Source organism: Chrysemys picta, chromosome 1 (assembly GCF_011386835.1).
Source record: "Chrysemys picta bellii isolate R12L10 chromosome 1, ASM1138683v2, whole genome shotgun sequence".
Classification (NCBI taxonomy): Eukaryota; Metazoa; Chordata; order Testudines; family Emydidae; genus Chrysemys; species Chrysemys picta.
Genome location: NC_088791.1, coordinates 144,117,212 through 144,144,709, shown reverse-complemented (window position 1 = coordinate 144,144,709; position 27,498 = coordinate 144,117,212). Strand labels below are relative to the sequence as shown.

The 27,498-nt window shown below is 50.5% G+C and overlaps 1 protein-coding gene and 1 non-coding gene across 7 annotated transcripts; both read right to left on the bottom strand.

Annotated features, from left to right (window-relative positions):
- Positions 1-563: 563 nt before the first annotated feature.
- Positions 564-27,498, bottom strand: CHD4 (chromodomain helicase DNA binding protein 4). Of its 6 annotated transcripts, none has more exons than XM_005291292.5 (40): positions 27,342-27,498; positions 25,907-26,058; positions 22,942-23,069; positions 22,539-22,730; positions 22,093-22,211; positions 20,723-20,964; positions 20,511-20,638; positions 20,192-20,327; positions 19,475-19,656; positions 19,069-19,308; positions 16,755-16,958; positions 16,447-16,652; positions 15,866-15,997; positions 15,502-15,598; positions 14,811-15,002; positions 14,508-14,708; positions 13,135-13,272; positions 10,402-10,523; positions 10,114-10,287; positions 9,669-9,810; positions 9,159-9,290; positions 8,940-9,057; positions 8,581-8,705; positions 8,002-8,239; positions 6,832-7,004; positions 6,479-6,659; positions 6,287-6,373; positions 6,029-6,117; positions 5,813-5,946; positions 5,357-5,501; positions 4,936-5,101; positions 4,431-4,540; positions 3,964-4,090; positions 3,673-3,750; positions 3,418-3,555; positions 3,217-3,325; positions 2,787-2,919; positions 1,563-1,758; positions 1,256-1,431; positions 564-1,085 (listed from the first exon to the last, which is right to left on the bottom strand). In XM_005291292.5, the coding sequence occupies exons 1-40, from the start codon at positions 27,467-27,469 to the stop codon at positions 1,068-1,070; spliced, it is 5,928 nt and encodes a 1,975-aa protein (XP_005291349.3). In that variant the 5' UTR covers positions 27,470-27,498; the 3' UTR covers positions 564-1,067. The 6 variants fall into 6 exon arrangements, with proteins under 6 accessions (XP_005291349.3, XP_065441913.1, XP_008172861.4 ...); XM_065585841.1 differs by having other exon boundaries at positions 3,964-4,087; XM_008174639.4 differs by having other exon boundaries at positions 6,287-6,659.
- On the bottom strand, positions 4,766-4,908 carry LOC112060496 (small Cajal body-specific RNA 11). The gene has a single exon (XR_002889788.1). It is a non-coding gene; the product is annotated as a small Cajal body-specific RNA 11 (non-coding RNA).

The window sequence follows — 27,498 nt, the reverse complement described above, 5'->3', positions numbered from 1 at the left end:
TATGTTTCTTACTATCACTTGGGTATGTCTACATTACAATGGGACACCTGACTCAGGGTCTCAGTTTGGGCTCCAACCACCTTGCAGGCTCCTAGAGCCCAACTATCTACACTCCAATGATACAGCCTCTTAGCCTGAGTCATCTGGCACAGAACAGCTGCAGGTTTTTAATTGTAGTATAGACATACCCCTTGTGCTAAGAGACCACTTACACTGCTCAGCATTTGTAAAGGCACAGAAATCAGGGACATGAGCTCCCCAAGCCAGTAGCCAGCCTTTGACAGTTACTGAGCAGTAACGTAAATGACACAGATCTGCACTGATCACAGATTGGGCAGGAAAGGAGGTAGCAGCATCTCAGCATACATATGAGGTTCTGACAATTTTTATGTCTTTGTGGAGCACAGAACAAGGCTTATGCTACAGGATACCAGGGACCCACCCCATGCCATGCCATGCCATAGAAGGGCAAAGAAGTAGCAGCACTCCCCCAGAGATTGCTTGTTTATCTCCTGCTATTTCCTCCCCACAACTTCTTGGCACAGCTACTAAAGACAGCAGAATAAAATACAAGGAAACCTTTATTTTTCAGTTTTATCAAGATTTTTTTCATCTTTTTTAGCTGTTTATTAGTGGACAAGTCCAGTCAGTTTTTGTATTAAAAACGATCTTGATGGAGGTAGCTGTGTCTCTGTCCTGGCTTTTGCTTGGTCTCATCTGTACACTCATCTCAGTAAACAAACTCAAAATAAGATTAAAACAAAAAACATGGAACTTCAGGCTGAGGCAGCGAGCAGTGCAGCCAGGATTCTGTGTAACAGGACGTGGCGCTGTGGCCTCCAGTCACTATGTACAGAGTCCATCATGTCCCCTCTAGCCCCGGCACACTCCTTGCTTGTGTGGGCTGGCAGCAGAGGGAGGAGTCTCCTCTCCCCCAGGGAGGCCTGTGCAGCAACGTCCACCAAGGGGAACAGCACCCGATCAGGAACGTCAGGCAGAGGAAGGGTAGAGTGTGAAGAAGGATCATTTCAACTTGGTCAAGAAGCCAACAGTACCAAGCCAGGGACTCATTGCTGCTGGGCCACCTGTGGGGTGAAAGAACGTGTGTTAGGAGCCCTTACTGACAGCATCCGTCCAGCTGGGACACTCCCGTGGGTCCCACTCCCTCCCGATAAACGACCAGATTGGAGTGGGGTGGATTAAGCTCCAAGAGGGATAGGGATCTCTACCGGCTGGGGGCGGGGAGGATGCTTACCTGCTGGGGAGGTGGTGGGGGAGGAGGTTCGCTGCTGCGGTTGGCCAGTCGACTAAGGATGTTGCGCTCAGACATCTGGAGGCGCACAGCCACAGGTGGGATGCGGGCAATGGTGGCAGGCAGCCGAGTCACATCTGCCTTCATGTCACTCAGAAGCTCCTCCAGCTGCTTCAAAACTGGAAGAGAAAGAGGTGTGGATTTAGAGGGGGAGGAGAAGGGGAAAGGGGCACCCTGGCAGGGGGAAAAACAGGTTGGGGGGATAGCGGCACGAAACAAGCCCACCTTTGCTCAGTATGATCTGCCTCACCTTTGTGAAGAACAGCATTGGCTGGCTTGTTCCCAGCCATTGACTCCTTGGACAGGTGCTGGTGGCTCTCTGCCAGACATTCCACCTCAGCAAAACGTGTATTGAGGGCCATAGACGGGTGTGATGGATCTTCCGACATGTTCAGATAGGCAGCTCGCCGCAGCTGCTCCTCAATCACCAGTGCCTGCTCCAGCAGCTGAGAGAGAAAGGATAAGCATGAGAGCCTTGCCATGCCTCCTCCAGTTATTACCTGCAGAGCAGCCTACCAATCACACCTTCCTACTCCCCCAGATTCTAAGATTTACCTTCTGCCAACATCCCCGCCCCATCTTCTCCAGCCTGAACTACTGCAGCTTCTTCCCTTAGCCCCATTTCTCAGGCTCTTATTTATATTGGGGGTAGTGTCTAGAAATGCCAGTCAAGGATCAGGTTCCCACTGTGTTAGACACGGTGCACAAAGAACTAGTCCTGTCCCAGAACAAAATCATCTCCTAAGCATCCTGTCCTCCATGCAACTATAGCTCACTTTTTCAGGGACTGTTCCCTCAGGTACCGTCACGGTTTTATCCTCTTTATCCCTTGAAGGAGCAAATAGACCACAAGAACAAATTCACAGTGGGTGTTCCCTGAAGGACCTTCAGGCTGTTTCTTCCCCCAAAACCCCAGGAACAAATGCTCCTAAGAGAACAGTGGCCATTTTCCTGCTTTCCAGTACGCAGAGCAGTCTGGGACAGGTTTTCATAGTAATTCAAATCAGAAAAACAAGCATGCTAACAAAACCAAGATAAAACAAAACAAATCCAGTTCTTGTGTAGTCTCCAAGGGCATGGCTAGGCTAGAAGAAAAATGGTTTTATTGAAGCACTGGTTAACTTGTTTTAGAGCCCTACTGTAGTAGGGTGACTACAACATGCACTATCTACGCTAGAATTCTATAATGTGTTCAAACATGTTTTAAAATTATTTTAACTTAGTCTAGACATACCCTGAGTGGGCTGTAATACCAAGGAGCTTGAGGGTGGAGAAAGGGAGGGGGAAATTTAAAAAAAAAAAAAAAAAGAGCCATCCCACCCCTTTGATGCTAAAGCACTCCCAATCCACTTCATAGGTTCTCCTGCAATCAGGGAATAGAACAGTGGACAAGCATGAAAGACAGCAATGCTCTTTATCCATCAGAAATAGTCTCAGAGGCAGACACCCTCAATTTTCCTTCTGCAGCTCCCACCTTGAACCTCCTGGCCAGGAACTTGTTCTTGATCTCCAGGAAGTTGCCCCTGTTCATCTCACCCTTGAAGGGTTCATTGAGGATGGCATAACGTGGATCATTCTGAATGTCCTGCCAGCGGGCATAGCCATGACTGAGATAGAGGAGCTCAGGCAAACAAAGGTAATGAAAACAAGGGAACACATATTCCAGGCAAATAGGATTGTATCCCATTGGGTGTGAGGGAGATGGAAGAGATGAGACTATCTTGCTCACTGTATCCTAGCCACCCCTGTTAAGATCCCCACATGGAGCGGTGATCTTGGTTGGGGTGGGTAAATATGAGGCTATCCCACTAACTATATTCCAGTCACCACTTGGGAAGATCCCCTTTATGGGGATGGGTCAGACTCCCAGAAAGGAAAAGGGTGTTCTGTCAGGGGAAGGATACTTGATGATCCCAGCCAAGAGCCAATAGTCATGGCGCCGGTGCCAGATCTCGTAGGTTTTCTTGGTGACAGTTGCTGCTCGTTCTTCATTTTGCCATAGAGAATGCAACTCTGAGAATGGGAGAAAAGAAAGAAAGTCAAAATGGATTTCACTAAGATGAGCAGTGGCAGAGTAAGTGTAGCTGCACTGAGGCCCCTCATACCAGTGAAGCCACCATCAGCTATGTTGAACATGAAGCGCTGCTTCACTGCCTTCTTGTGCCTCTCATCAAGAGAGTCCTTCAGCATCTCCCCGTTCTGCAGCATCACCACATCCCTCTTGTCATCTTCCTTCTTCTCCTCTGCAGACACAGGGACCCATTAGAGAGAAAAGTAGAGTATCACAGCAGCTGCACTCATGAGGTACCCCTCTAGAAGGTGGAGAATGAAGAGGGCTGGCAGTACTCTGCCACACTCACCCTTCTCATCCAGGTTGATAGTTGGAGGTTCAGCAGAGGGCTCAGACAACACTCTATCTTCAATCTTCTCCACATCAGCTGCATGAGAAAAAGGGAATAGAAGCCATGAGATCAAGTCTGGTAGCTACAGAGGGTTTAACTGTTCAGTCTAAAATCTGGTCTGTTTCCCCAATCACATTTATGTTTAAAGCCTCACCCTGACCAAAAGAGGATAGCATGTTTCCAGAGCTGTACAGAGACTAACTGGGGTCCTGCACACAGTTCTGGGCTTCCAACAACCTCCACTAATACCTTTGCTTTCCATTTCCATTGGCTCCTCCTTCACCTCTGGTTCCTCAGGCTTTTTCTCCTCTGCTTCTGGGGGGTTCATTGGGGACTTTGCCTCTTGTGGGGGTGTCTCCACAGGCTGGGCACACTGCTGATGAGAGAAACCCTGTTAACTCAAGGAGGAGCAGCGTATGGACAAAGCCTGTGAAACCCCACCCACCAGCAGAAGCTGAAGGCAGGGTGAAAGTGTGCCACACAGAGGGTAGCTGTGGGAGAACAGAGTGTCAGAGCACAAAATAGGGCTCCTTCATACCTCTACAGAGTGTTAACAAGGAGATGCATTCTTCTTAGGAATCCCCAGAATCTAGCTCTGTCCCAGGCGGGCAGGGGAGGAGAACGGGACAGGACAACACCACAACAACGGGCACAGCAGAAGAAGAAGAAGGAGATATCTGTAACAGTATGAAACAAACAAGCACCTACTAACTCACCTCCATTGGGACCTCTGCTTCAGCAGAAGCTAGGTTGGGTTCCTTCTCAGACTCCATGGGCTCCCCTTGCTCCCTGGTACTGGCTCCTTCTTCCACCTTCACACCCTCTTCTGTGCCTCCCACACCCAAGACCAGCATATTTGTATATAAATAAAAAAATAAAAATAGAGACCATCAGTAAGCTCTGACCTTCATTGCAATTTGGTGCACCTTTCCCTTAGCTCCCACAAAGTGGACCTCCAACCCAACTTGAACCACAATGGGACCAAAGTCCTCAGAACCCACAGGACAGCTGCAGGAATTGCCTGTTGGCCCCAGCCCACCCAGGGAAAGGCAATGTTCTCTCTTGCCTTTAAGGGCATGCACATCTTTTGGGGGCAGCCCTCCTAACCTGAGAGGCAGGTTGATCTGCGTCCGCCCCCAGGTCCTCCCCACCACAGCTCTGGTGAGGGGAACAGCACTGGTAGGGGCAGGACACGGGGCAATGCAAGGGGAAGGCTCTCACCAAGTGGAGGTGCAGGGGCAGGTGTGTTAGGCTGCGTGTCCCCTGGCGTGGAGGGTGTGGGGGTTTTGGGGGAGGGCGAGCCCGGCTGCAAAAGCTTCTTGTTCTCCTCTATCTCTGCTAGTTCTGGCATACTCCAGCGCCCATTCACATGCTCAAATTCCTGCACCTGGCAGGGGAAGTGGAGAAACAGACATGTCATGGGAGAGATCACACTAAGCTGCCCCTCTAAGCAGGGTAGATGGGGATCTCAAGACATCACAGGCTGGGGAGTCCCCAAAGATGGGTGGGAGAGGAAGAGAGCAGCCACTGGTTTGTCCACTGCATACAAGAGCTCAGGGCTTCTGTGATAAGAGGACCTCTGAGGAGAAAGGGATGATGTGTGGTGGAGGGAGAGTTCAGCATTGCTCCACTAAGCACCCACCTTTTTGCGTATGAGTGACATGACTCCAATGCGGGTGAGGACATGCTGGCGGGACAGCCCCTCCCGTGGGACCCCATCTGCGAAGGTCTCCGCACCATCTGCTCCCGGCTCACATAGGTGACGCATGAACAGCGAGACATAGGCCCTGTAGCAGTATTAGATCAGCCTTAAAGGTCCAACAACATGTGGAAAAAGATGCCCTGGGGCTCCCAGTCCCCAGTGACCCAAGCAACAGTCTCCTGGCTCAGACCCGTAAATACTCTGGGATAGTTCCTGAGCTCCTTTCCCTTGGTTCAGTTTCCCCTTCTGTTATTCCTCCTCAGCCTCCCCAAACAGGCTTCTTGCCCCTGCAGCATGCAGCCCCTTTTACCGCTTGAGCCCTCTGCTACTATTCTCACCCTTTCCCAGTGGGTTCAGATGCCACCACCTCCCTTCCCTTGCCCAATGCAGACTCACTTGAACTCCTTCTCAGACTTGCCACGCAGGTCCCGGACAAGCCACTGGGTGGTGAAGGCATCCTGGGGTGGCATCCCATAGCGCATAATGGCATTAAGGAAGGCTTTGCGCTGGCGGGCATTGAAGCCCAGCACCTGGAAAAAGAAAGGACAGGTATAGTGAGAGCCCCAGGCACAAACACATGGACTCAAAGGCCCTTTCCAGGGTACCACTTACTTCAATGTTCCCTCCCACACGGGCAAGAAGGGGAGGCAGGGGCTTATCTTTGTCATTTCTCAGGCCTTTGCGACTGGGCCGGCGAGCAGCTGGAAGAAAGACAAGCAGGTAAGAGGTACACAACCTAGCATAGTGAGAACATTCACTCATGACATCCTACGTTACATGGAGAAGGACTGGAGCACCAAGCTCCCAAGCCAAGGTGTCCTGACTGCCTCCTCCCAGAGAGAATATTGCCCAGGCTCCTGGGGCATCTACCTTCAGATCTCTCATCAAAATCCTCATCGCCTTCCTCAGAGGCCACTGAATAATCCGACTGGTTATCTGACTGGTCATCCTGCCAATCTGGAGAAGGAGAAAAAAAAAGCGTGAGAGCCTGACAGACCCTATCCTTACAGGTCCTGTTTTCCCCAGCCCCACAAAAAATCCCTGTGGGTGTCCCTTCTGTACCTCTGTCCTCCTGGGAGCCATCATTGTAGTTGACCTGCTTGCGGATACGTTTACCCTTGCCCAGGTTCCTAGCCAGGTCCTCCTGCTGCTGCTCATAGTGGTGACGCAGCAACTTTTCCCAGTAATCGGGGTCCACTGACTCTTCTTGTTTTATGATCTCCCGCTCCACTTCCTCCTCCTCCTGCTCCAGGGACAGAGGGATAAGAGAATAGCCATGCATTCAAAACCCCCATCCCCACAGGGGCAGATACCTGCTGCTCACCCCTCCCCACCACTTTCAGATGTCTACAGCCTAGTCACATCTGTTCCTGTTTAACTCCTGCACCCTGGAACAGGAGAAGCAAGACACTCACCCCCATCTCTTCTTCCCGTACCACATACTGGGCCACCTTGAAGGAGCTGAGATACTCATTCATGCCCTGCAGCTCTGTGTCTTCAGTCTCATCCTGATTTCGGTCCAGTAGTCGCTCAATTGCTTTGTCATCGTAGTGGATGACACTGCTGTCCTCACCCTCTTTGCTATCACCTGAGAGAGAGGAGCACAGTCAGTTGGTGTTGAGACTCAAGGGGCTTTTGAGAGAGTGCCACGCAAGGCCTCTCCACGAGGCAGCATTCAGCCCTCCTGCCATTCACTTGGTGGCGGCGGGGCGGGGGGGAAAGAGAATATTCCCACTCCCATCCCTTGGCCAGCATCCCCTAGACCAGTGTTTTTCAAAGTTCGGGTTGCGACCCAGTACTGGGTCATGGCATGCAAGGCACTGGGTTGCCTTGCTCAGCACCCAGGAACCCTAGCGGCTCTGGGCAGCACCATCGACCGGGATGTTAAAAGTCCCATCGGTGGTGCTGCCCAGCTAAGGCAGGCTAGTGCCTACCTGTTCCAACACCTTGCTGCGCCCTGGAAGCGGCCAGCAGCAGGTCCAGCTTCTATGCAGGGGGGCCATGGAACTCCATGCACTGCCCCTGCCCCAAGCACCAGCTCATGTGAGCGGGGGGGAGAGGGGCGGGAGAAGGGGGAAGGAAGAGAGGTGATGCAGTGCCTGTGGGCGAGAGCCGCATGCACGGCTTCGCCCAGGAGCTGGAACTGCTGTTGGCCACTTCCAGGGTGCAGCACGGTCCACAGTGCCAGGACAGCCAGGAAGCCTGCCTCTGCGTCCCGGCTATGCTGCTGACCAGGAACCACCGGAGGTAAGTTCACACCCCAACCCCGTGTCCCAATCCCCTGCCCTCAGCTACCCTCAAACCCGGAGTCCTTCCTGCACCCCAAACCCCTCATCCCCAGCCCCGGGCCCACACCCCAACCCCCTGCCCCAGCCCAGAGTCCTCTCCTAAACCCTGAACCCCTCATTCCTGGCCCCACCCCACAGCCCTCACTCCAACCCTCTGCCCCAGAGGTGAGCACCTCCCACACCCCAAACCGCTCATCCCCAGTTCTGTTGGGTCACCGGCATCAAGAATTTTCTTCAACTGGGTCCCCGGGAAAAAAGTTTGAAAACCAGTGCATTAGACAACACCCAGGCACTCACCACCCTCAGTGGCCTCATCCTTGAAGAGCTCCTCAGTCCCAAACTTCAGGATGTCATCAAGCTCCTGCTTGGACATGGAGCCCGTCTTGGAGCCCAACCCTGGCCTCACCACCAGATGTGTTAGCATCATCTTCTTCTTCGCCACCTGAGTGATACGTTCCTCTACTGAAGCCCGTGTCACAAAACGGTAAATCATCACTTTCTTGTTCTGTCCAATCCTGTGTGCACGGCTGAAAGCCTGAGGGGAAGATGGTGTGTTCAGAACAACCCCAAAACCAAATACTATACTGCTTTACCCATCTGACCTTGTTTACATAGCCCTGATCTTCCTGGGATCTTTCACTCTCCCCTTCCATTTCCTACAGGTTACCCCTTGGGAGCAGCCTTCACTGCCAAATCATTTCCAGCCACCCCCTCTCCACTTAGTGCTTTCTTTCTCCACAGTGGAGTCTCCCCCTCCCCTGCCTGACCACATATATGCTTCCTTCTCTCCCCTCCCTCCACTCTCTCTTTCGACCCCCTCATTTCTAAGAGTCACCTATTACCATTAGTGACTCTAGTGCAATCCTACTGCCTTACCTGGATGTCATTGTGTGGATTCCAGTCGGAATCATAGATGATCACCGTGTCTGCTGTAGCCAGGTTGATACCGAGCCCTCCAGCTCGAGTGGAAAGCAGGAAGCAGAACTGCTGAGCACCAGGAGCTTCAGGAGGAGAGCGAAGGGGATGGGGAAGAGCATGCGCATTAGATTCAACTCCACAGACTCATCACATCCAGCCCCTCATGCAGGGAGGCAGTGTCAACCCAGAGGCCTAGGAATGGCATAGCAGGATGTACTGCAGATCAGCACTAAGGATTAGCAGCAGATGTGGGGCCCCAAGCATCTGTGAGGTGAGGGAGGGTTCTCGTTTTCTGTGGGGTGTATAGGGTTCCATACCATTGAAGCGATCAATGGCCTCCTGGCGCATGTTCCCTGTGATCCCACCATCAATCCGCTCATATTTGTACCCTTCATGTTCCAGAAAATCCTCCAAGAGATCCAACATTTTAGTCATCTGGGAACAAGGAGATAAAGCTGAGTAGGAAGATACCAAACTGGATTGCCGCCTCTCTCACACACAGGGTCCCCAGCCTCTGGAAGGCACTGCCCCATTACCTGTGAGAAGATGAGCACCCTGTGGCCTCCTTCCTTGAGGTTCTTCAACATCTTCTGGAGCAGCAGCAATTTCCCAGATGCTCGGATCAGGGCACTACCATCATACATCCCATTTGGCATCTTTGGAGCTTCCTGGGGGTGGAATTGAAGAGGGGGCACGTTTTCCCGTAGATCTCGGACTCACACGCCATGGTGGTGCTCAGCACCATCATCTTTTGTGCACTGGTATCTTGCCGTTTGACTCCTACACTCCCATTCCATTTTTCTCTCTTCCCACCCCTTTCCCTCATTGCATCTTCCCCTCCCTACCTCTCGTGGCCCCTGCAGGGAGACTCCCTCTGCTTGCCACTTGGCAGGGGCTGCAGAGGGAAATGAAGGAAGGGCCTACAAACATTTCAAGCCCAAATTAAGGGGAAGGATAGCTGCTCCAGGTGCAAGGAAGTTCAGGCTCACCCCCAAGTGAATGGTAAGGGGCCTTGCTCAGAGGAGGATTGAGGGGCTAGAACATACCATAGCAGCAACAGGAAAGAGGTAGGGGTGATTACAACATTTCTTCAGATCCATGACCACATTGAGCAGGGAGACTTGGTTGCCACCACCTCGTGCATTCAGTGCCTCAAAGTTCCTTGTCAAAATGTATTTATAGTATTTCCTGTGAAGAGAGAATCTGAGTCACTAAGCCCCCATCATAAAAAGGGCAGATAAACCCGCCCCCCCCACCAGCTAGCATCAGTCCAGCTCCTGGCACTACCTGGGCAATTCTTCCCTGCTAGCGCTACCTATACTCTGCCAATGGTCAGTCATTATCTCTCCATCTCCTACATGAGTGTGTAAGATTATTTCTCCCTGGCAGCAGCAGCAAGAATTCTTGATCCCACCCAGCATGTCCAAAGCATATGGACCTAGAGAAGGCATAAGTTGGTCTCAAGTAGCTCCTCCACCCTCCCATGCTCACTTCTGCATGGGGCTCAGCTCCACCCGGACGATGAGTTCTGTCTTGGAGGGCATGTTCTTGAAAACATCAGCCTTGAGGCGCCTCAGCATGTGTGGGCCCAGCATATCATGCAGCTTCTTGATCTGATCCTCCTTGGCAATGTCTGCAAATTCTTCCAGGAAGCCTTCCAAGTTACTGCAGGAGAAACAAGCACTCAGGGCAGAAGATGCAGGTCCATGGGGAGACAAATAGGGTGGGGGAAGGAAACAAGGAAGCAGACTCAGTCTGGGCCTGCATTACAAGACATACTGGAATCTCTCAGGTGTCAGGAAGTTGAGCAGGTGGAACAGTTCTTCTAGGTTGTTTTGCAGAGGGGTTCCTGTGAGCAGTAGCTTGTGCTGGAGGGAATATCCATTCAACACCCGGAAAAACTGGGGAAGAAAAGAAAGGAAGGGAGTCAATGGACTCATCCAGGTAGTCTGCTGGTCCCCCTTCCCAACACAAGATACTGTGCCATGGAGGAAAATTCCTTCCAGAATCAACCCTTCAAGCCAGGGCTCATCTTAGATTACAGGGACAGTTTGTGCAAGAGTCCTACGTACTGGACCTCCTGGCTAGTGTCAGAGGCTGATCTCATTCACACATTGCCTAATACTCAGTCCTCAGACCCGCCTGGGTGAGACCCTGCTGCAGCAAGTTCCCACAAATCAGATGCTGCACATTTCCTTTATGTGTCTTGAACTGCAGACCCTTCCAGCCAACCAGCCTTCTCCAGACTGACATATCCACTCTACCTCCTCCTGAACTGGAGTCCTACCATCCTTCAGCCTCCCTCCCTTTCAAAGAGTTTAAGAGACCTGGCCAAGTAGATCTATTACTGGCAATTTTTAATTAATTGTGAATACTAGGGAAGTTCCAGAGAACTGGGGGGGGAAAACATTAAGGTTGTGCTAGTATGTATAAGCAGTAAAAATGGGTTGACCCAGCTAACAGACTGGTTATCCCAACAATCAGTCCCAGGCAAAAACATGGGAATGCTGATATGGTACTCCAAATTAAACAAGTATTTATGCCAGTCAACATGGTTCTATGAAAAATAATGTCAGACAGACTTGATACTTTGAGATTAAGTTTAGTTGACAAAGGTAACTGTTCACACAGTATACTTTCACTTAGTACTACATAGCACTGATTAAAAAGTTAGAAGTATAACAAGTCAATGTAGCCCATCTGAAATGGATCAGAAACAGTCTAAAACAGATCTCTAAATGTAGTTAGTAGGGTGTCATTCTAATGGGGATTTCTTTTGAATCCCACAGGGATCTGTTGTTGGTTTACAATTATTTAATAGCTTTATTGTCTGGGAGAAAATATGAAATTGCTGATTAAGTTTGTAGATGACAGTTTGGTGGGGTTGTAAATCATGGGAACATCATTCATACAGAACAACCTGGCTTGCTTGGTAAACTGGGCACAAACATGCATTTTAAAATACCCAAAGGGAAGGTCATACATGTAGGAATAAAGAACAGTCCCCCATCCTATAAGTATAACCAATAAAGATTTGGAGGTCATGGTGAATAATAAACCAGCTTCCCAGTGAAATGCAGTGACTAAGAGGACGAACATGATCCTTTGTACGAACAGGAATATTTAACAGATATGGGCAAGCTAGTAATACTTCTATATGCAACATTGATGAAAATGTCATTGAAGTAGTGTCCAACATCAGTGTTCACACTTCAAAAGAGATGTTGAAAAATTGGAAAGCATTCAGAAGACACCTACAAGGGTTGAAAAACCCAGCCTTACAAGGAAAGCCTTTGAAGCTAAATCTATTTAGCTTAGCTGAGAGGTAAAGAGGTGACTTGATCATGATCTAGAAGAACCTACATAAAAGGAGAAGATTTCCAATAGGAGAGGGCTTTTTTTTTTTTTATATTAAAGAGTCAAAGACGTAAGATCCAATGGCTATAAGTCAAAGCTAGTTAATTCATACTGGAAATAAGGCACAAGTTTTTGAACAATGAGCCCGTGAGAACATCTTGCAAGGTATGTGTTAGATCGGGGTGGGCAAACTTTTTGGCCCGAGGGCCACGTCGGGGAATAGAAATTGTATGGCAGGCCATAAATGCTTACAAAATTGGGGTTGGGGTGCAGGCTCTGGGGTGCGGCTGGGGATGAGGAGTTTGGGGTGTAGGAGGGTGCTCTGGGCTGGGATTGAGGTGTTTGGAGCGCAGGAGGGGGACTCAGGGCTGGGGCAAGGGGAGAGGCTCAGGGAGTGCAGGCTCTGAGCAGCACTTCCCTCAAGCAGCTCCCGGAAGCAGCAGCATGTCCCTTCTCTGGCTCCTAGGCGGAGGCATGGCCAGGCAGCTCTGCATGCTGCCCCATCCATTGGAGCGCATAGGAGCCACAGTGGGACCATGTTGCGGCTTCCGGGAGCCGCGTGGTGCCACTCCCAACCCTACGCCCAGGCCGGAGTAGGGCTAAGCCACATTGTGCAGCCCCTGACCCAGCACCCCGGCCAGAGCGGGGCCGAGCCGCACGGTGTGGCTCGAGGGCTGTAGTTTGGCCATCCCTGTGTTAGATTCTTTTATCACATGAAGTCCTTAAATCAAGATTGGATGTCTAAGGGCTGGTCTACGAATAGCGTAGCTGAAGTCAAAATATCTTGGATCAAATTACCTGGGGTCCACGCGGCTCCCCCGTTGACTGCGCTACCGCCGCTCACTCTGGTGGAGTTCCGGAGTCTACGGTGAGCGCGTTCGGGGATAGATATATCACGTCTTAACGAGACGAGATATATCGATCCCGGATAAATCGATTGCTACCCGCCAATACAGCAGGTAGTGAAGAGGTACCCTAAGACATTACGCAGCTCATCTGAGAACATGGGCTTGATCAGGAATTACTGGGTGACATTCTCTGGCTTGTATTATGCAGGAGATTAGGCTAAAACAATGGTCTGCCCTTAAAAAAAAAAAAAGCCTATAATTCCACCCCCTTCAACCTCCTGCCATCACTCCAGAACTCCTTTTGTACCTTAGATTGATTGTTCTTGAGCCGGTGAGCTTCATCCACAATAAGACAGGCCCAGTCAATGGAACCCAGAATGGCCATATCAATTGTGATCAGTTCATAGGAGGTGAGCAGCACATGGAACTTCACAGATGCTTCCTTCTGCAAGGAAAAATGAGAGAGTTTAGCCATAGGGGAACAGGGAAGTATAGGTACAGCCCCAGGCCAAAGCAGCAAGAGGAGGACCTGCCTCTGCATCAGGCTGCCCTGACCATTCATTATCATTCAAGGCTTCAAGAGTCAAGGTGTTAATATCAGGCACTGAGGTAGTTCCAACTTGGACAAATCCATTTTACCTCCTTAGCAGCCACGGTCAGTTAGATACAGGATTCTCCTCCACAAGTTAATGTTTAAGGAGGCCAGGCCTCATTCCAGAAGAGTCTACTGTTTAGAAATGGGTGAAGAGAGGGAAGGAGAATGCTAGGGAAATGGACAATTACTAAAGAAGAACTTGGAGGGGCGGGGTGAGAATGATATGGCCAGAGAACTAAATCCATTCCATACAACTCTGATTAGTTGAAATTGTTTCAATGCTGCCTGGAGCTTCATGGAGGAGAAGTAGTTGTCAACATGGTTCTCATTTTCACTGCCACTCACAGTGAAAGCAGAGGAATCCAAGCTTCCCTATACTGCTGTGGAAGCTTTGAGCAGCAACATCACCCCTACCAAGCTGCCTGTCTGTAGGCTTGGCAAGCAAGCAGTCAGTTTAAAGGCTCTTTTCAATTAGAATGTTCAAGAGGTTATTTACTGGGAAAGCTGGAATGCTGCAGAAACTAACAGCTGTGGTAAGGAAGGTTCTTTATCAGGGAAAGGGGGCAAGGGGGGGGGGGGGAAGAGGAGAGGGGGAATTTTCAGTCAGGTTGCACGAATGTCAGAGGAACTGGCCCTGTCAATGGCTCTACATGGAGTCAGAGCTTCAGTCTCTGAGTTTACTATTTCGCTCTTATCTAGTGCTATAGATCTCAAATTCCTTTACAAAGTAAGGTCAGTGTCATCCACCTCACAGATGGGGAAATGGAGGCAGAGAGAAGGGACTTGCTTAAGGTCACACAGTGAGTCAATGACAGATCCAGGAAGCCCTAGTCACAACCTCCCTTATTTACTACTGAACTTGGAGTGGAAATGTCTACAACACGAGCAGCACCTGTCCTACCAGGAATCTGATGGAGAACTTATTTCACAGAGGATTGCCCACCAGCCCTCAATTAGCAACCACTTTCACAGCCCAGATCAGAACCGGGTTTCTAGAGTCCTCATATTCCTGAATTCTCAACTCTCAGAAATGAGCCAGCATGCTGTAACTGGGGTTTAACTGGAATCAATTTCAGGCTCTTTACCTTCATCCTGGATGCCTTCTTGCCCCCACGTATGGCATTGTCCTCAAAGGAGAACTCATTCTCCCGGATGATGGCCCGGCTGTCCTTGTCCCCAACGTAGGTCACCACATACATGTCTGGAGCCCACATCTCAAACTCCCGCTCCCAGTTGATAATTGTGGAGAGTGGGGCACTCACCAGAAAGGGTCCCTTTGAGTGGCCCTGGGGACAGAGTCATCAGGAGTGTTACAGAACTGCATCCCACCAGGGCAAGAGAGCATTCCCACAGATATGTGCATATCCTCAGCCACTTTTGATCCTCACCTCTTTGTACAGAGAGTACAGGAACACAGCTGTCTGCACTGTCTTGCCCAGCCCCATTTCATCAGCCAAGATTGTGTCTGTGCCCTGGGCCCAGGAGAAGCGCAACCAGTTCAGCCCCTCCAGCTGATAGGGGTGCAATGTCCCTCCTGTTACATCAAGGTACTCTGGCTGCCGGTCATACTTCACCGTTGGCTATAGTAGAAGGAGAAAAATGTTGAGTCCCTTTGCACCAATCAGACAAAAATCAGCCACCAAGACTTCTGTTTCCTATGCACTGGGCTCCAGCTTATGCCTCCCTAGTTCAGGCACAGTTGAGACAGTGGCAGGACAAGCCCCCATGCCATGTGTCTCAACTGGCCCTGAATGGCATCCCATCTGAAGAGCTCAACTTTGGAAACCAAACCCTCCCTATGACAAGTCAGCCAGTGCCCCTCCCCAAATGGCAAGGTAAAACTAAGTTTGAAGGTTCTGTATCCTCTTCCCTTCCTCTTTAACCCAATAAGGGGGCTCTCTGGAGACCGTATCCTTCTGCCTTCAGCTTAGTAATTTACTGATGTGTAAGAGTCAGATGCACCAGCTGGCATCACTAGTGGGAGTGAAAGAAACATGCTTCACACTCTTCCCCTGTAGATGCAGGTATCCCACACATCCCAGAACCCACTCGCCTCCCTAACAGGGAGCAGTAACTTACATCCACCGTGGGTGTGTCTGGGGGTCTTTCCAGCTTCCGCATCTTCACCTTCTTTATCTTCTTGCCAGGCCGACCCTCTTCACCTCTCATCAGCTCCCTGTATAAAGATATTCTTTGGGTGTGGGTGGGGCTATGTGAGTTGAATGGAATTTGCAGGAGACACCAAATGAGGAGGGGCTGCAAATAGCAAGGAGGATAATCATCCAAAGTGGCCAAGAGACGAGCCAACCCTGAAACACACTGCAAGGCAGGCACAGGGCCACTGCTTTAAGGAAAAGGAGTCAGTAGGGGCAGAAGGATTCCTTGATCCCCTTCATCCTACCAATCCTGCAGTTCAGGAAGATCCCCCACCCCACCTCCTTACCTGTGATTCCAGTAGGCCTGTTTGTAGAGGTCATAGTCCTGCACCTCCACATCCTCACTCTCCCAGGAGGCCTGGTCATAGGGCAGGTCCCTCCATTTAATCAGATAGTGGACATTCCCCTTCTTATCCACACTGCAGAGAGAGAACAATAAATCTCAAGCGTGGGAACCAGCCTTCACCCAGCCCACCCCTTGCACATGGGGGAAGGAAGGAAGGTAGGAAACAGAAGGGGTAAGGGTAAGAGAGCAGCTATGTCCATAATCCCCAGCATAATTGAAATCAAATCTCCAATCCCACCCTTTCCTACAAAAAAGGATCCAGTTGATCCCATCATAAAAGGAACCCTGCCTTTATCTATAGTGGATGATCCACCTTCTTTCTGCCAAGCGTGACCAATATTTGTGGTTAGGGTCTCAATGGATCTTATCACAATAGGTCCTCCCCTCCCGTGATGGAGAATTCAGTGGATCCTATTCCGTCCCCTTAGTCATGCTTGACACTCTTGAGAAAGCCCCCCCACTATCTCTGTAGGCTGGAATCCACTGGATCTTGCTGTGACAAATCCTTGCTCCCTCCCTCACCTGTGGTTGAGGATCCGGTGGATCATCATCCACTCAGGCTTGATCCCATAGCGATAGAAGCGCTCCTCCATCTCAGCAAACTTGGGGTCCTTGTTCTTTCGCTTGCGGCTCTTCTCCTCCTCACCACCAAAGTCCCCTGAGGGTGGCTCATCCATATCATTCTTGCGTTGGTAATTTCGGAACATCACTTGGCAGTGCAGCTCCAGCTGGAGCCAGAACAGACATATATGGTTAGAGTGGCATCACACATCCCTCCCACCTCACAAAGGTAGTGGTCCACTCCCTAGGCAAGCCAAGAGCCCACTAACCTGCAGCTCAGACACCCATGAACAGTGCCAATAGGACATGCCCTGCCATTTGACGAAGAACTGCCGCTCAGGCCGGCCCTCCAGGGGTTTGGGGGAGGGAGTGTTAGGGTCTGCATCAGCTGGTCGGGGCACTGGTGTGGGTAGTGGGGGCTGGCCCCACTTCCAGATCAAGATCTTCTGCACCTTCCCCTTCAGAGATGGGCACTGGAGAAGTGAGACAGAGGTGGTTATGCCAGAATTTAATACAAACAACCCCAACTTCCCCCCAGCATTTTTCTGAACTTTTGCCAATTTGTCATTTTTCCAGGACAATGGGTAGTGATCAATGGCTCCATGTCTAGTTGGCAGCCGGTATCAAGCAGTGTGCCCCAAGGGTCAGTCCTGGGGCTTCCCCCCCCCCATATCTTCATTAATGATCTGGAGGATGGCATGGACTGCACCCTCAGCAAGTGTGCAGATGACACGAAACTGGGAGGAGTGGTAGATACGCTGGAGGGTAGAGACAAGATACAGAGGGACCTAGACAAACTAGAGGATTGGGCCAAAAGAAACCTGATGAGGTTCAACAAGGACAAGCGCAGAGTCCTGCGCTTAGGACAGAAGAATCCCATGCACTGCTACAGACTAGGGACTGAATGGCTAGGCAGCAGTGCTGCAGAAAAGGACTTAGGGGTTACAGTGGACAAGAAGCTGGATGAGTTGAGAGTGTGCCCTTGTTGCCAAGGCAGCTAACAGCATTTTGGGCTGTATAAGTAGAGGCACTGCCAGCAGATCAAGGGACGTGATCTTTCCCCTCTATTTGACATTGGTGAGGCCTCATCTGGAGTACTGTGTCCAGTTTTGGGCCCACACTACAAGAAGGGTGTGGAAAAATTGGTAAGTCCAGCAGAGGGCATCAAAAAGGATTAGGGGGCTGGAACACATGACTTATGAGGAGAGACTGAGGGAACTGGGATTGTTTTAGTCTGCAGAAGAGAAGAATGAGGGGGGATTTGATAGCTGCTTTCAACTACCTGAAAGGGGGTTCCAAAGAGGATGGATTTAGACTGTTTTCAGTGGTACCAGATGACAGAACAAGGAGTAATGGTCTCAAGTTGCAGTGGGGGTGGTTTAGGTTGGATATTTGGAAAAAGTTTTTCCTCTCGGAGGGTGGTGAAGCACTGGAATGGGTTACCTAGGAAGGTGGTGGAATCTCCTTCTTTAAAGGTTTTTAAGGCCCGGCTTGACAAAGCCCTGGCTGGGATGATTTAGTTGGGAATTGGTCCTGCTTTGAGCAGGGGGTTGGACTAGATGACCTCCTGAGGTCCCTTCCAACCCTGAGATTCTATGATTCTAGGACAGAGGAGCCCTTAGCAGAGTGCAATGTTCCTGGGGCAGGCGGGGGGACAGGTCCGGCCCTCCTGCTGATTCTTGTGGGAGATGTCTTCGAGCCATACAAATCCATATAGATTCTATATGGAAAACAAACTACTGGACTGGATCATCCCAGGGTCCACTTAGTCCAGTATCCTGCCAGATGGCTAGAGGACAATTATGGAAAAACCGACACAAAGGAAGTTTCTTCCTAACCGGTCAGAGGTTGGAATATGCACTGAAGCAGGAGAACTTTTATATTTCTCACTGTGGATGTTCTCAATAGCCACATATACATTTAACACCCTTTTAAATTATTTTCTTAGTGATATCTTGTGGCAGTCTATCCCAGCTCTGTTCTGGAATGTGAGGCCTCTGCATATGCCACCAAATCTGCAGCCCACATAGATAATTCACACCCCACTGCAGGGTGCTGGAACAATTTGTATAGTGGGGGTGCTGAGAGCCATTGAACCAAACTATAAAGCCTGTATATAATGGAAACCATTTCAAGCCAGGGGGTGCTGCAGCACCCCCAGTTCCAGCACCTATGCCCTACTGATAATGAACTTAGCTAAATGAACAATTTTTGTCAGCTCTAATACTTTAGGATTGAATAGTTTAAACCATAGCCTTTGTTCTCAGACATGTTCAGGGGTCCAGGAAAGTTGGAGCCTCAGGTCCCTGGAGCCATGTCCATGGAACCATTTTGCACATGGTAGCATAAGTCTGCACAACACTGGGACCCATGACCACAGAGCCCCTTTCTGAAGTCTAAATAAGGTAACCAAGCTATGAGGCACTGTAAGGCTGGAGGAGAAAGGCCCCAAACAAATAAAGACAGAAAGAAATGGGCAAGCTAGAAGAGCAGTTACATCCCTGAGGGAACTACACATCCCTGAGACAGAGAGGGATACCACTCCCTATGGAGCTGGGTCAAATGGGGGTAGCAGAGACTCACAGTGCAGCGAGGGCATAGCCATTCCCCATTAGGAATCTCTGGCAGTGGGGGATTTAGACAGTGAATGTGGTAGGAAGAGGGACAGGCATCACAGCAGAGCAGTTCCCCTCCATCCTTGCAGACCCGGCAGAACTCCATGTGGTGATCATCCTCCTCTTCAGGGTCTCCCACAACATCCTCCAGGATCTCCTCGCCTTCAGAGTTATCCTCCTTTGCCTCCCACTGGATCCCCTCCTTCTCCTACAGGAGAGAAGAAAACTATTAGCCCAGGGTATACAAAACCCCCATCTTCCTGATGCCCCCAGCCTCCCACCATCTTTTCAACTTAGCCTTCTGCAGAAACAGGGAGTACAGAACCCCCTTCCTCCATGGTTCTTCCCTTGGGTGTATAAAATCTTGTACTCACACAGTGTGGGCAGCTCCATTTGCCCTCTGGGGCTTTCTCCATGTCTGGGTCCAGGCAGACCATGTGGTAGGCACGGGGACAGGTGTCACACAGGATGATTTCTCCTCCCTGCTGACACACCTCACAGTAGTCCTGGTGATCTGTCTCATAGCCATCCACAGGAACTGTGGAGTCGTCCTCACCTGGAGAGGGTGGTGGTGACAGTTACACATCATTGGAAGCCATTGGCACTGGTAGAATTCCTTCCCGCAGCAGTGGGGATACCCCGCCACACCAAAAGGCTACATAGGAATAGAGACATTGCTCCAGATCCAGACAAAAAAAAGGCAGGGGCAGGCAGCTCTTGCTCCACAACAGTCAAGGTGAGTGGCAACAGAAACCAAGGACAGGGCAGAAAAGCAGCTGTTGCCAACTGCAATAATTGTATGAGTCCCTTCATGTCTTATTCTACCTATGGGACCCAAGGCAGGATTGCTTCTCAGTCCCTTCCTCAGGAATTCAACTCTTCAGTGCTAACTGTGGGTGAGACTCACAAGTTCCCTTCCCTTTCAGCAGTCTTACCCCATTCCAATAGTTCTTCCACCCTGAGCTCTCTCTAAACTAAACCCCTAGACAGGAGAATTGAGTCCTTAGACACTAACAGCAGACAATTCTCACATCTCCCCCCTGATCCCCTTAGTTGTGCTTCATCCGAAGCTGAGCACTGTACTTGGATACCTTTCTTTTTCCTTTTTCCAGCCTTGAGTTTCTTGCGGCTGCGGCTGCTGCGGCTAGTGGATCCATCTGAAACAGAGTAGCTATTGATGCTAGCATCATCAAAGTCTGATTCCACATCCAGATCCTCATCTTCACTCTAGGGAATGCAGGAAGAAAGTATGGTGAGTCAAGCAGCTATGGTTTACCAGCCTCCTGCATCCTTGGACCATCCTCATGCATTGCATGTTGGGAAGCGTGGCACTGGTCAACTGCAAGTTCCTGGTATCATCAGTTTATCAGTATCCCCAATGGGGAGAAAAGGGAAGAACAGTCAACTCACTGATGATCTCTTACGCTTGGAGCTAAATCCTCCCAGTTTGATTTTCAGAGGAGCCACCTTCTTGGTTTTGGGTTTCTTGATGTCAGGAACACGAGGACTGGCCTTGGGCTTCCGCCGGGCATTAGGCCCTATGAGTAAGGGAGATTGTGAGATAGAGGATCACCATTCTCTAGCTACCACATTCCACCTCTCATCCTGGTTTTTCATCTCACCTTTGCCCTCCTTGGTCTTGGCCTTACGTAGTGGCACATCAGCAGGGGGCTGGGGAAGGACAGCATCCACGTTGGCCACCATGCTCTCTACCACAGCCACAGCCGCAGCCGCTGCAGCTGCCACAGAGGCCCCTGAACTGCCTTTGAAGGGGTTGTTAGTGCTGAACTCCCGCCACTTGGCCCCCAGCACCATCATCATCTTTGAGACAGCTATCTTAGGATTCTTGGCAGCTATGAGTGGCCTGTGTGGGGGCAAAGAGGGAGTGTTACTGAACGGACATGGATACTGGATCCCCCCCATCCCAAGAACTACAATCCAGCTTAACCCCAGGGTTACTAGCTGCTGCCATCCTCCTGAGGAGGGAAATATTTCTGGCTCTGGGAGAGGAATGATGTCTACATTAGAGCAGAAGGGGGCCTGAAGATATGGACTTGTGTCCCAGCTTTACAACCAACAGCAAAACCATGGGACCAATCACTTTACTGTTGTCTCCATTCCCCTTGCCCTGGGGGTAACTGTCACCAAATGACAGGTTTCAGAGTAGCAGCCGTGTTAGTCTGTATCCGCAAAAAGAAGAACAGGAGTACTTGTGGCACCTTAGAGACTAACAAATTTATTAGAGCATAAGCTTTCATGGATTACAGCCCACTTCTTCGGATGCATATAGAATGGAACATATATTGAGGAGATATATATACACACATACAGAGAGCATAAACAGGTGGGAGTTGTCTTACCAGTCTCTACGCAAAAGAATTAATGGACACAAATCTGACATCAGGAATCAAAATACTCAAAAACCAGTGGGAGAACACTTTAACCTGTCTGGTCATTCAGTGACAGACCTGCGGGTGGCTATATTACAACAGAAAAACTTCAAAAACAGACTCCAACGAGAAACTGCTGAGCTAGAATTGATATGCAAACTAGACACAATCAACTCCGGTTTGAATAAGGACTGGGAATGGCTGAGCCATTACAAACATTGAATCTATCTCCCCTTGTAAGTATTCTCACACTTCTTAACTGTCTGTACTGGGCTAGCTTGATTATCACTTCAATAGTTTTTTTTCCTCTTAATTAATTGGCCTCTCAGAGTTGGTAAGACAACTCCCACCTGTTTATGCTCTCTGTATGTGTGTATATATATCTCCTCAATATATGTTCCATTCTATATGCATCCGAAGAAGTGGGCTGTAGTCCACGAAAGCTTATGCTCTAATAAATTTGTTAGTCTCTAAGGTGCCACAAGTACTCCTGTTCTTCTTGTCACCAAATGGTGGCCATTTAGTGTCTAAAATGCTTTGAGGTCCAGGGAACAAGGATATTTTGTCCTGTTTCCCTTCTGCTCCAGAGGCCCAAAACTTACCTGACAAACTGGCTGAAAGCCTTGTAGTTGGTGAGAGTGCGGTAATCCTCCTCTGTGAAGATATGATCAATGTCCTCCATACCCCAGTCTTCCAGGAGCTGAGCAGACGATTTGGGTTCCTATGCAAAGGGTCCCAGAGTGACCAGACACAATGAAAAGGGGTTTAGCCTCTATATACTGCAGGCGAGCCCATCAGTCTGGAGGGCGGGGCGGGGCGGGGCGGGGGAGAGGAGAAGGGAAATGACAACTCTGGGTCAGGGGATTCCCCCTCAAGGTCTAGGGGTGAGGGGAAAGTAATTTGGGAATATGGCCCATATGGGCCAAGTCTAGAGGACAGAGGGAAGAACAAGCAGGACAGCACCCATGTGCCATTGTAAGGGAGCAATGTGATGGTCTCTCCAGGTCAGATCTAGGAGACAGAGTGGGGCAATGGGGCAACCTCTCACCTTTGAGTCATCATCTTCCTCTTCTTCCTCCTCCTCCTCCTTGCGCTTGGCTTTGTTTTTCTTTTCTTTCTTGGGCCCTAATTTCTTCTTCTTCTTCCTCCCAGGGGTGTAGTCACTGCCCTCACTGTCTGAGTGCAGCGCCTCCTCTTCCTCCTCCACAAACTCATTCCCCTCACCAGAGCTGTCCCCTAGCTGGAGGAAAGGGGGAAGAGAGAAGATCAGGCAGCTGTGAGAAGAGACCTGAGAGAAGTACTCGCAACACCTTCCCCCACACTCCAGGGGGCTCAAACTAGGGGTCGCTGCACAGCCTGAGGCAGTAACAGGAATGACTGCCTATGTGTCCAGTCTTCAGAGCCTGTTCCATGGCAGAATATCCCCTCACACTCAGCCCTCCATTCCTCACCTCCTTTTTCTGGCGCTTGCTAAGTTTGGGCACTTTTGGTTCCTTCAGCTTCTTGGGCTTCTTTTTCTTCTTGATTTTGGGAGTTTCAGCCTCTGATAGCAGCTCTTCCTCTGGCTCTTCTTCAGGCTCTGGAGGGGGATGCGTAGGTAGGGGAGAGCAGAATTAGGAAGTACTGATATATACCAAAGCACCACCATCATGCCCTCTGGGCCATGCTACACAATCCAGGAGTGCTGCATCACAGCATACCCCAACTCCCCACACAACTCAACTGCTTCAACTCCTTGGTACACACATTCAAACCCACACATTCATCTTAGCCCTGTCTAACAGTGTCCAGTAACAGACTGATCATACCATACTGAAGAGGGCAAAATCAAAAGCCCTTAGACGCCCATACCTCCCACATCACTATCTACCCTAGTTAGCCCACTGCTCCTTCTCCAAGCAAAGCCACACATGTTATTTAACAGGTTAGGAATTTCCTTAGCCCAGCAAGCATAGCAAAAATGGAGTTAGGAATTACTGGCCACATGCAGAGGAATCAGCAGTCAGAGATGTGAGCAGTCCTAATTGGTAAGGGAGGAAAAGAGCAAGACAAGAAGCCCCCAGCTGGTCTTTGGAATAGGCAGCGTGAGAGTGTAGCAGAAAGCTCAAGAGAACCAGCTGATCAGGGATGAGGGCATGGGCTCTATCCCAGGGTCCCCAGAAGAAACCTCTACAGCACAGGGGCCCTACGGTGGCAAGCAAGGAACAAAACAGTCAGTTGCAACTTGCTCTTCCCCTCCCACCTGGGCAGCTTCTGTTCAGGGCAACTCACTCACCAGATCCCTGCCTCAGCAGCCAGCCCACAAGCATAGCTTTCCAGCACCACAGTCAGCACGCTCAGTCCCTCACTGTTGTAATGCATGCCAACTCTCCCCCACCCACAAAAACACACTCCCATCTGTGTTCTCTCCCCCTCCTTCCCACACAAAGCCCAGAGAGGAATGGACAGCCAGACAGCCCTTTCCTTTGTGACTGGATCCACAGCAGCCCAACCATTCACCCTCTCTCCCGTCCCCAACCACCCCACCCATTACAGAGTGAGAGTTACTCATTCTCCCTCCAGGGGAAAATGGCCTCCTGACCACAGAAGCGAGGCAGGATGGGAGAAGCCACAGCTCAAAGCAGATGCAGCCACCAGAGAACAAGGGGCACAGGGGAATGTGCTCGGGATGAGGTCCATATTCACAATGGACACAAATATATCCCCTTCCAGCAATATTTGCCTGTATCTTATCTACCAGGACAGGTACCAAATCCTTCCCTTCCAACCAGTTCTGATTTTAGGGCTCTGTCAGCCCGCCCCCCCCCGCCTCGATTTCACCCAGTACATTTCCTGAAGCTCTTAAATTCCCAGTGACTTAAGTCAGTGGCTCTCAACCTTTCCCGACTACTGTACCCCTTTCAGGGGTATGATCTGTTTTATGTACCCCCAAGTTTCACCTCACTTAAAAACTACATACTTACAAAATCAGACATGAAAATACAAAAATGTCATAGCACACTAGTACTGAAAAATTGCTGACTTTCTCATTTTACCATATACATATAAAATAAATCAGCTGGAATATAAATATTGTACTTACATTTCAGTGTCTAGTATATAGAGCAGCACAAACAAGTCTTTGTATGAAATTTTAGTTCGTAACTGATTTTGCTTGTGCTTTTTATGTAGCCGGCTGTAAAACTAGGCAAATATCTAGGTGAGCTGCCATACCCCATGGAAGACCTCTGTCTACCCTAAGGGTACGCATACCCCTGGTTGAGAACCAACTAACTTAAGTGACTGGGGCAGGGAGTCTAAGTGGGGGGGGATGATTCTAGAGCTCCTTTCTAGAAGTCCTATTTTACAGAGTGGCAAAATGAGTTGTACATCCATACAAGTCAGCAATAGAACTGGGAATAGAACTTGAGAGTTGACTCTCAATCTCCAAAGCTCTAACTTCATTCCCATTCTCCACACAGAGACTGCAGTTATAGTGAAAATCAGGTATGAGGCCTGAAGAGGAAAATATTAAGGGAACGATTCTCAACATTTTTCTTTCTGAGGCCTCCCCAACATGCTATAAAAACCTCCATGGCCCACCCATGCCACAACCACCATTTTTCTGCATATAGAAGTCCGGACCAGCATTAGGGGTAATAAGCAGGGCAATTGCCAGGAGCCCCATGCCACAAGGGGCCCCGCAAAGTTAATTTGATCAGGCTTCAGCTTCAGCCCAGGGGGCAGGACTCAGGGCCCTAGGACTTCTGCCCCACACAGCGAGGCTTCAACTTTCTGCCCTGGGCAAGTCTTAATACCAGCCTTGCTTGGCAGACCCTCTGAAACCTGCTCACAGCCCCCTGGGGCCCCGGACTCCTGGTTGAGAACTGCTGTACTAAGAGAACTGCACAGGTAATAAAGCTACTGACACAAAACACAAGAACAGGGCTAAGGTGAACAGCGTAGAATGATCCATGGGAAGCTTGGAGAGTAGGGTGTGGTGAAGACAGAAAGTGGGTCATGCAATAGCCCAAGGCAGTCAGCTCTGGACTGTCAGCAGGTCTGAGCTCCCAGATGGATGAGAGGAAGCCAGACACCTTGCCCTCTCACATACTGTTCCTGCTCCCAGCCATGGTACATATACCTTGCAGGCACTCAGATGCCCCATTAAAACCAGACTCCCTGCCCCAAGGACCTCCAACAGCCTGCACTAGTTTGGAATAAATCCAGTTCTACCTCACTATAGTGTGTGGACCACAGCTTTTAAAAAGGACACAATAAAGAGACCCAAATATTCTAATCACCTGGGCTCCTAACGAAACAAAACTTCTCCCTGCACATTGTATTTTACATGCAGCACCCATTCAATAGAACAGCCCCACTACCACTCCCTTTTACATACTGCTAGTCACAGCCATCCTACAATGCCATCTATACCTGGGTGCTGAGGGATGCTGTTATTCAGCAGGATTTCCATCTCCTCATCATCACTGCCAGCAGAACAAAGTGATGGGGATCCAATGCCCGATGCCATGTCCTCCAAATCGGGGTACTTGGGCTCAGACAGCTTTTGCAGCTTTGTCTCCTTCCTGCCAGTCAGACCAGTATGTTGTTAAAAACACAAAAAAAGTTAACTATGATAATCATCATGAACCCACATTCCCATGCAATAGTCCTGCCCAATGCACATCTGTAGTGAACTTAGAAATGTGCAGCCCCTGACATAAGGGCTGAGTAGGGAAGCATGGAAATGCTGAGACTAGGCACTAGTTTAGGGTCCTGATGAGGGTGGTGTTGTAGCTACTGGGAATTAAACTGTGTCATAAATTCATTTCATGCAAAGGGCCACCAAATGGCGGTCTGATGGTAACAGCGTCCAAACCCTTGCAATATGATGCCAGACTGGTACCAGTGCTGTAGAGTATAGCAAAGTGGAGTTTTGTGACTTTTAGGTAACCGGTCGCAATTTAATTCGAGATCGTTAAAACCTTTGTCAAAGCTACTCTTGACGCTCCCCAAACTTTGGTGGTTTACATCTCTAGGGAGCCAGCCATGTCTGAGCGACAAGCGGGTGCAGCATGGAACAAGTGTTTGGGGAACAGCCAAACTCGCCTTCACAAACAAAGTGTTCGCTGTCTTGAACTGGCGATCAATTCATGAAGTAAATACTCCAACGAAGACAAACCCCTAGCGGTGCGAGAGACCAGCATCGCACCCCCCCCCCCGAACATTTCCCATATTCGAGACGTGCATTTAGGGTCCCCACCAAAAAAAAAGCATTTTTAGTACCCGGAGGATTCACATCCCACCCGCCTCACGGAGCCGGCGGGGCAGGACAATGTACACACGCCCGTTCAAGAAGCCCCACCACGCCCCCGGGAGACTGACAGAGGCCCCCCGATTTCACGCAGAGAAAACAAAGGCACCGCGAGCCCCTGGCATGCACCGCGCGGGCTCCCGGCGAGCCTGCCCCCCCCCCCCCCCCGCGCACACACACGCGGGGGGAGCCCAGCAGCACGCGGCCACCCCTGCCCCTCGTGGGGGGCGGGCGCAGCTGCGGCTCAGGGCGCTCGGCCAGTCCCAGCGGGCGGGGCCATTCCCCGGGGGCAGCAGGGGGGCGAGCCGGGCCGGTCGCTGGTGCGAGGCGGCTCCGAAGCAGGAGGGTCCCAGGCACAGCGGCTGCCCTGTGCCCAGCGGGGACGCACGGCGGCCGGGCCGAGGTCGGCGCCCCCGGGACCCGGGGAAGGGCAGCTCCCGGGGGGCTCGGCGGCGACGACAGGACTGGGGTCGGCGACATGAGGGGGTGCAGCCCCCGCGTCCTGCCCTTTAAAGCAATTTAGGGGTCGTGTCCGGTCTCTGCCCCTCGCCTCACCCAGCTCGCCCCCCGGCTCCTCGGCTCTCGCTGCCACCGCTGAAGGGAAAATGGCCCCGGCTCCGGCACCACCTCTTAAAGGGGAAAAAACCCGGCCAGGCCCCTCCCCACTCCCGCTTCCAGCCCATAATATGTCCCGACACCTCGGCAATGGGTC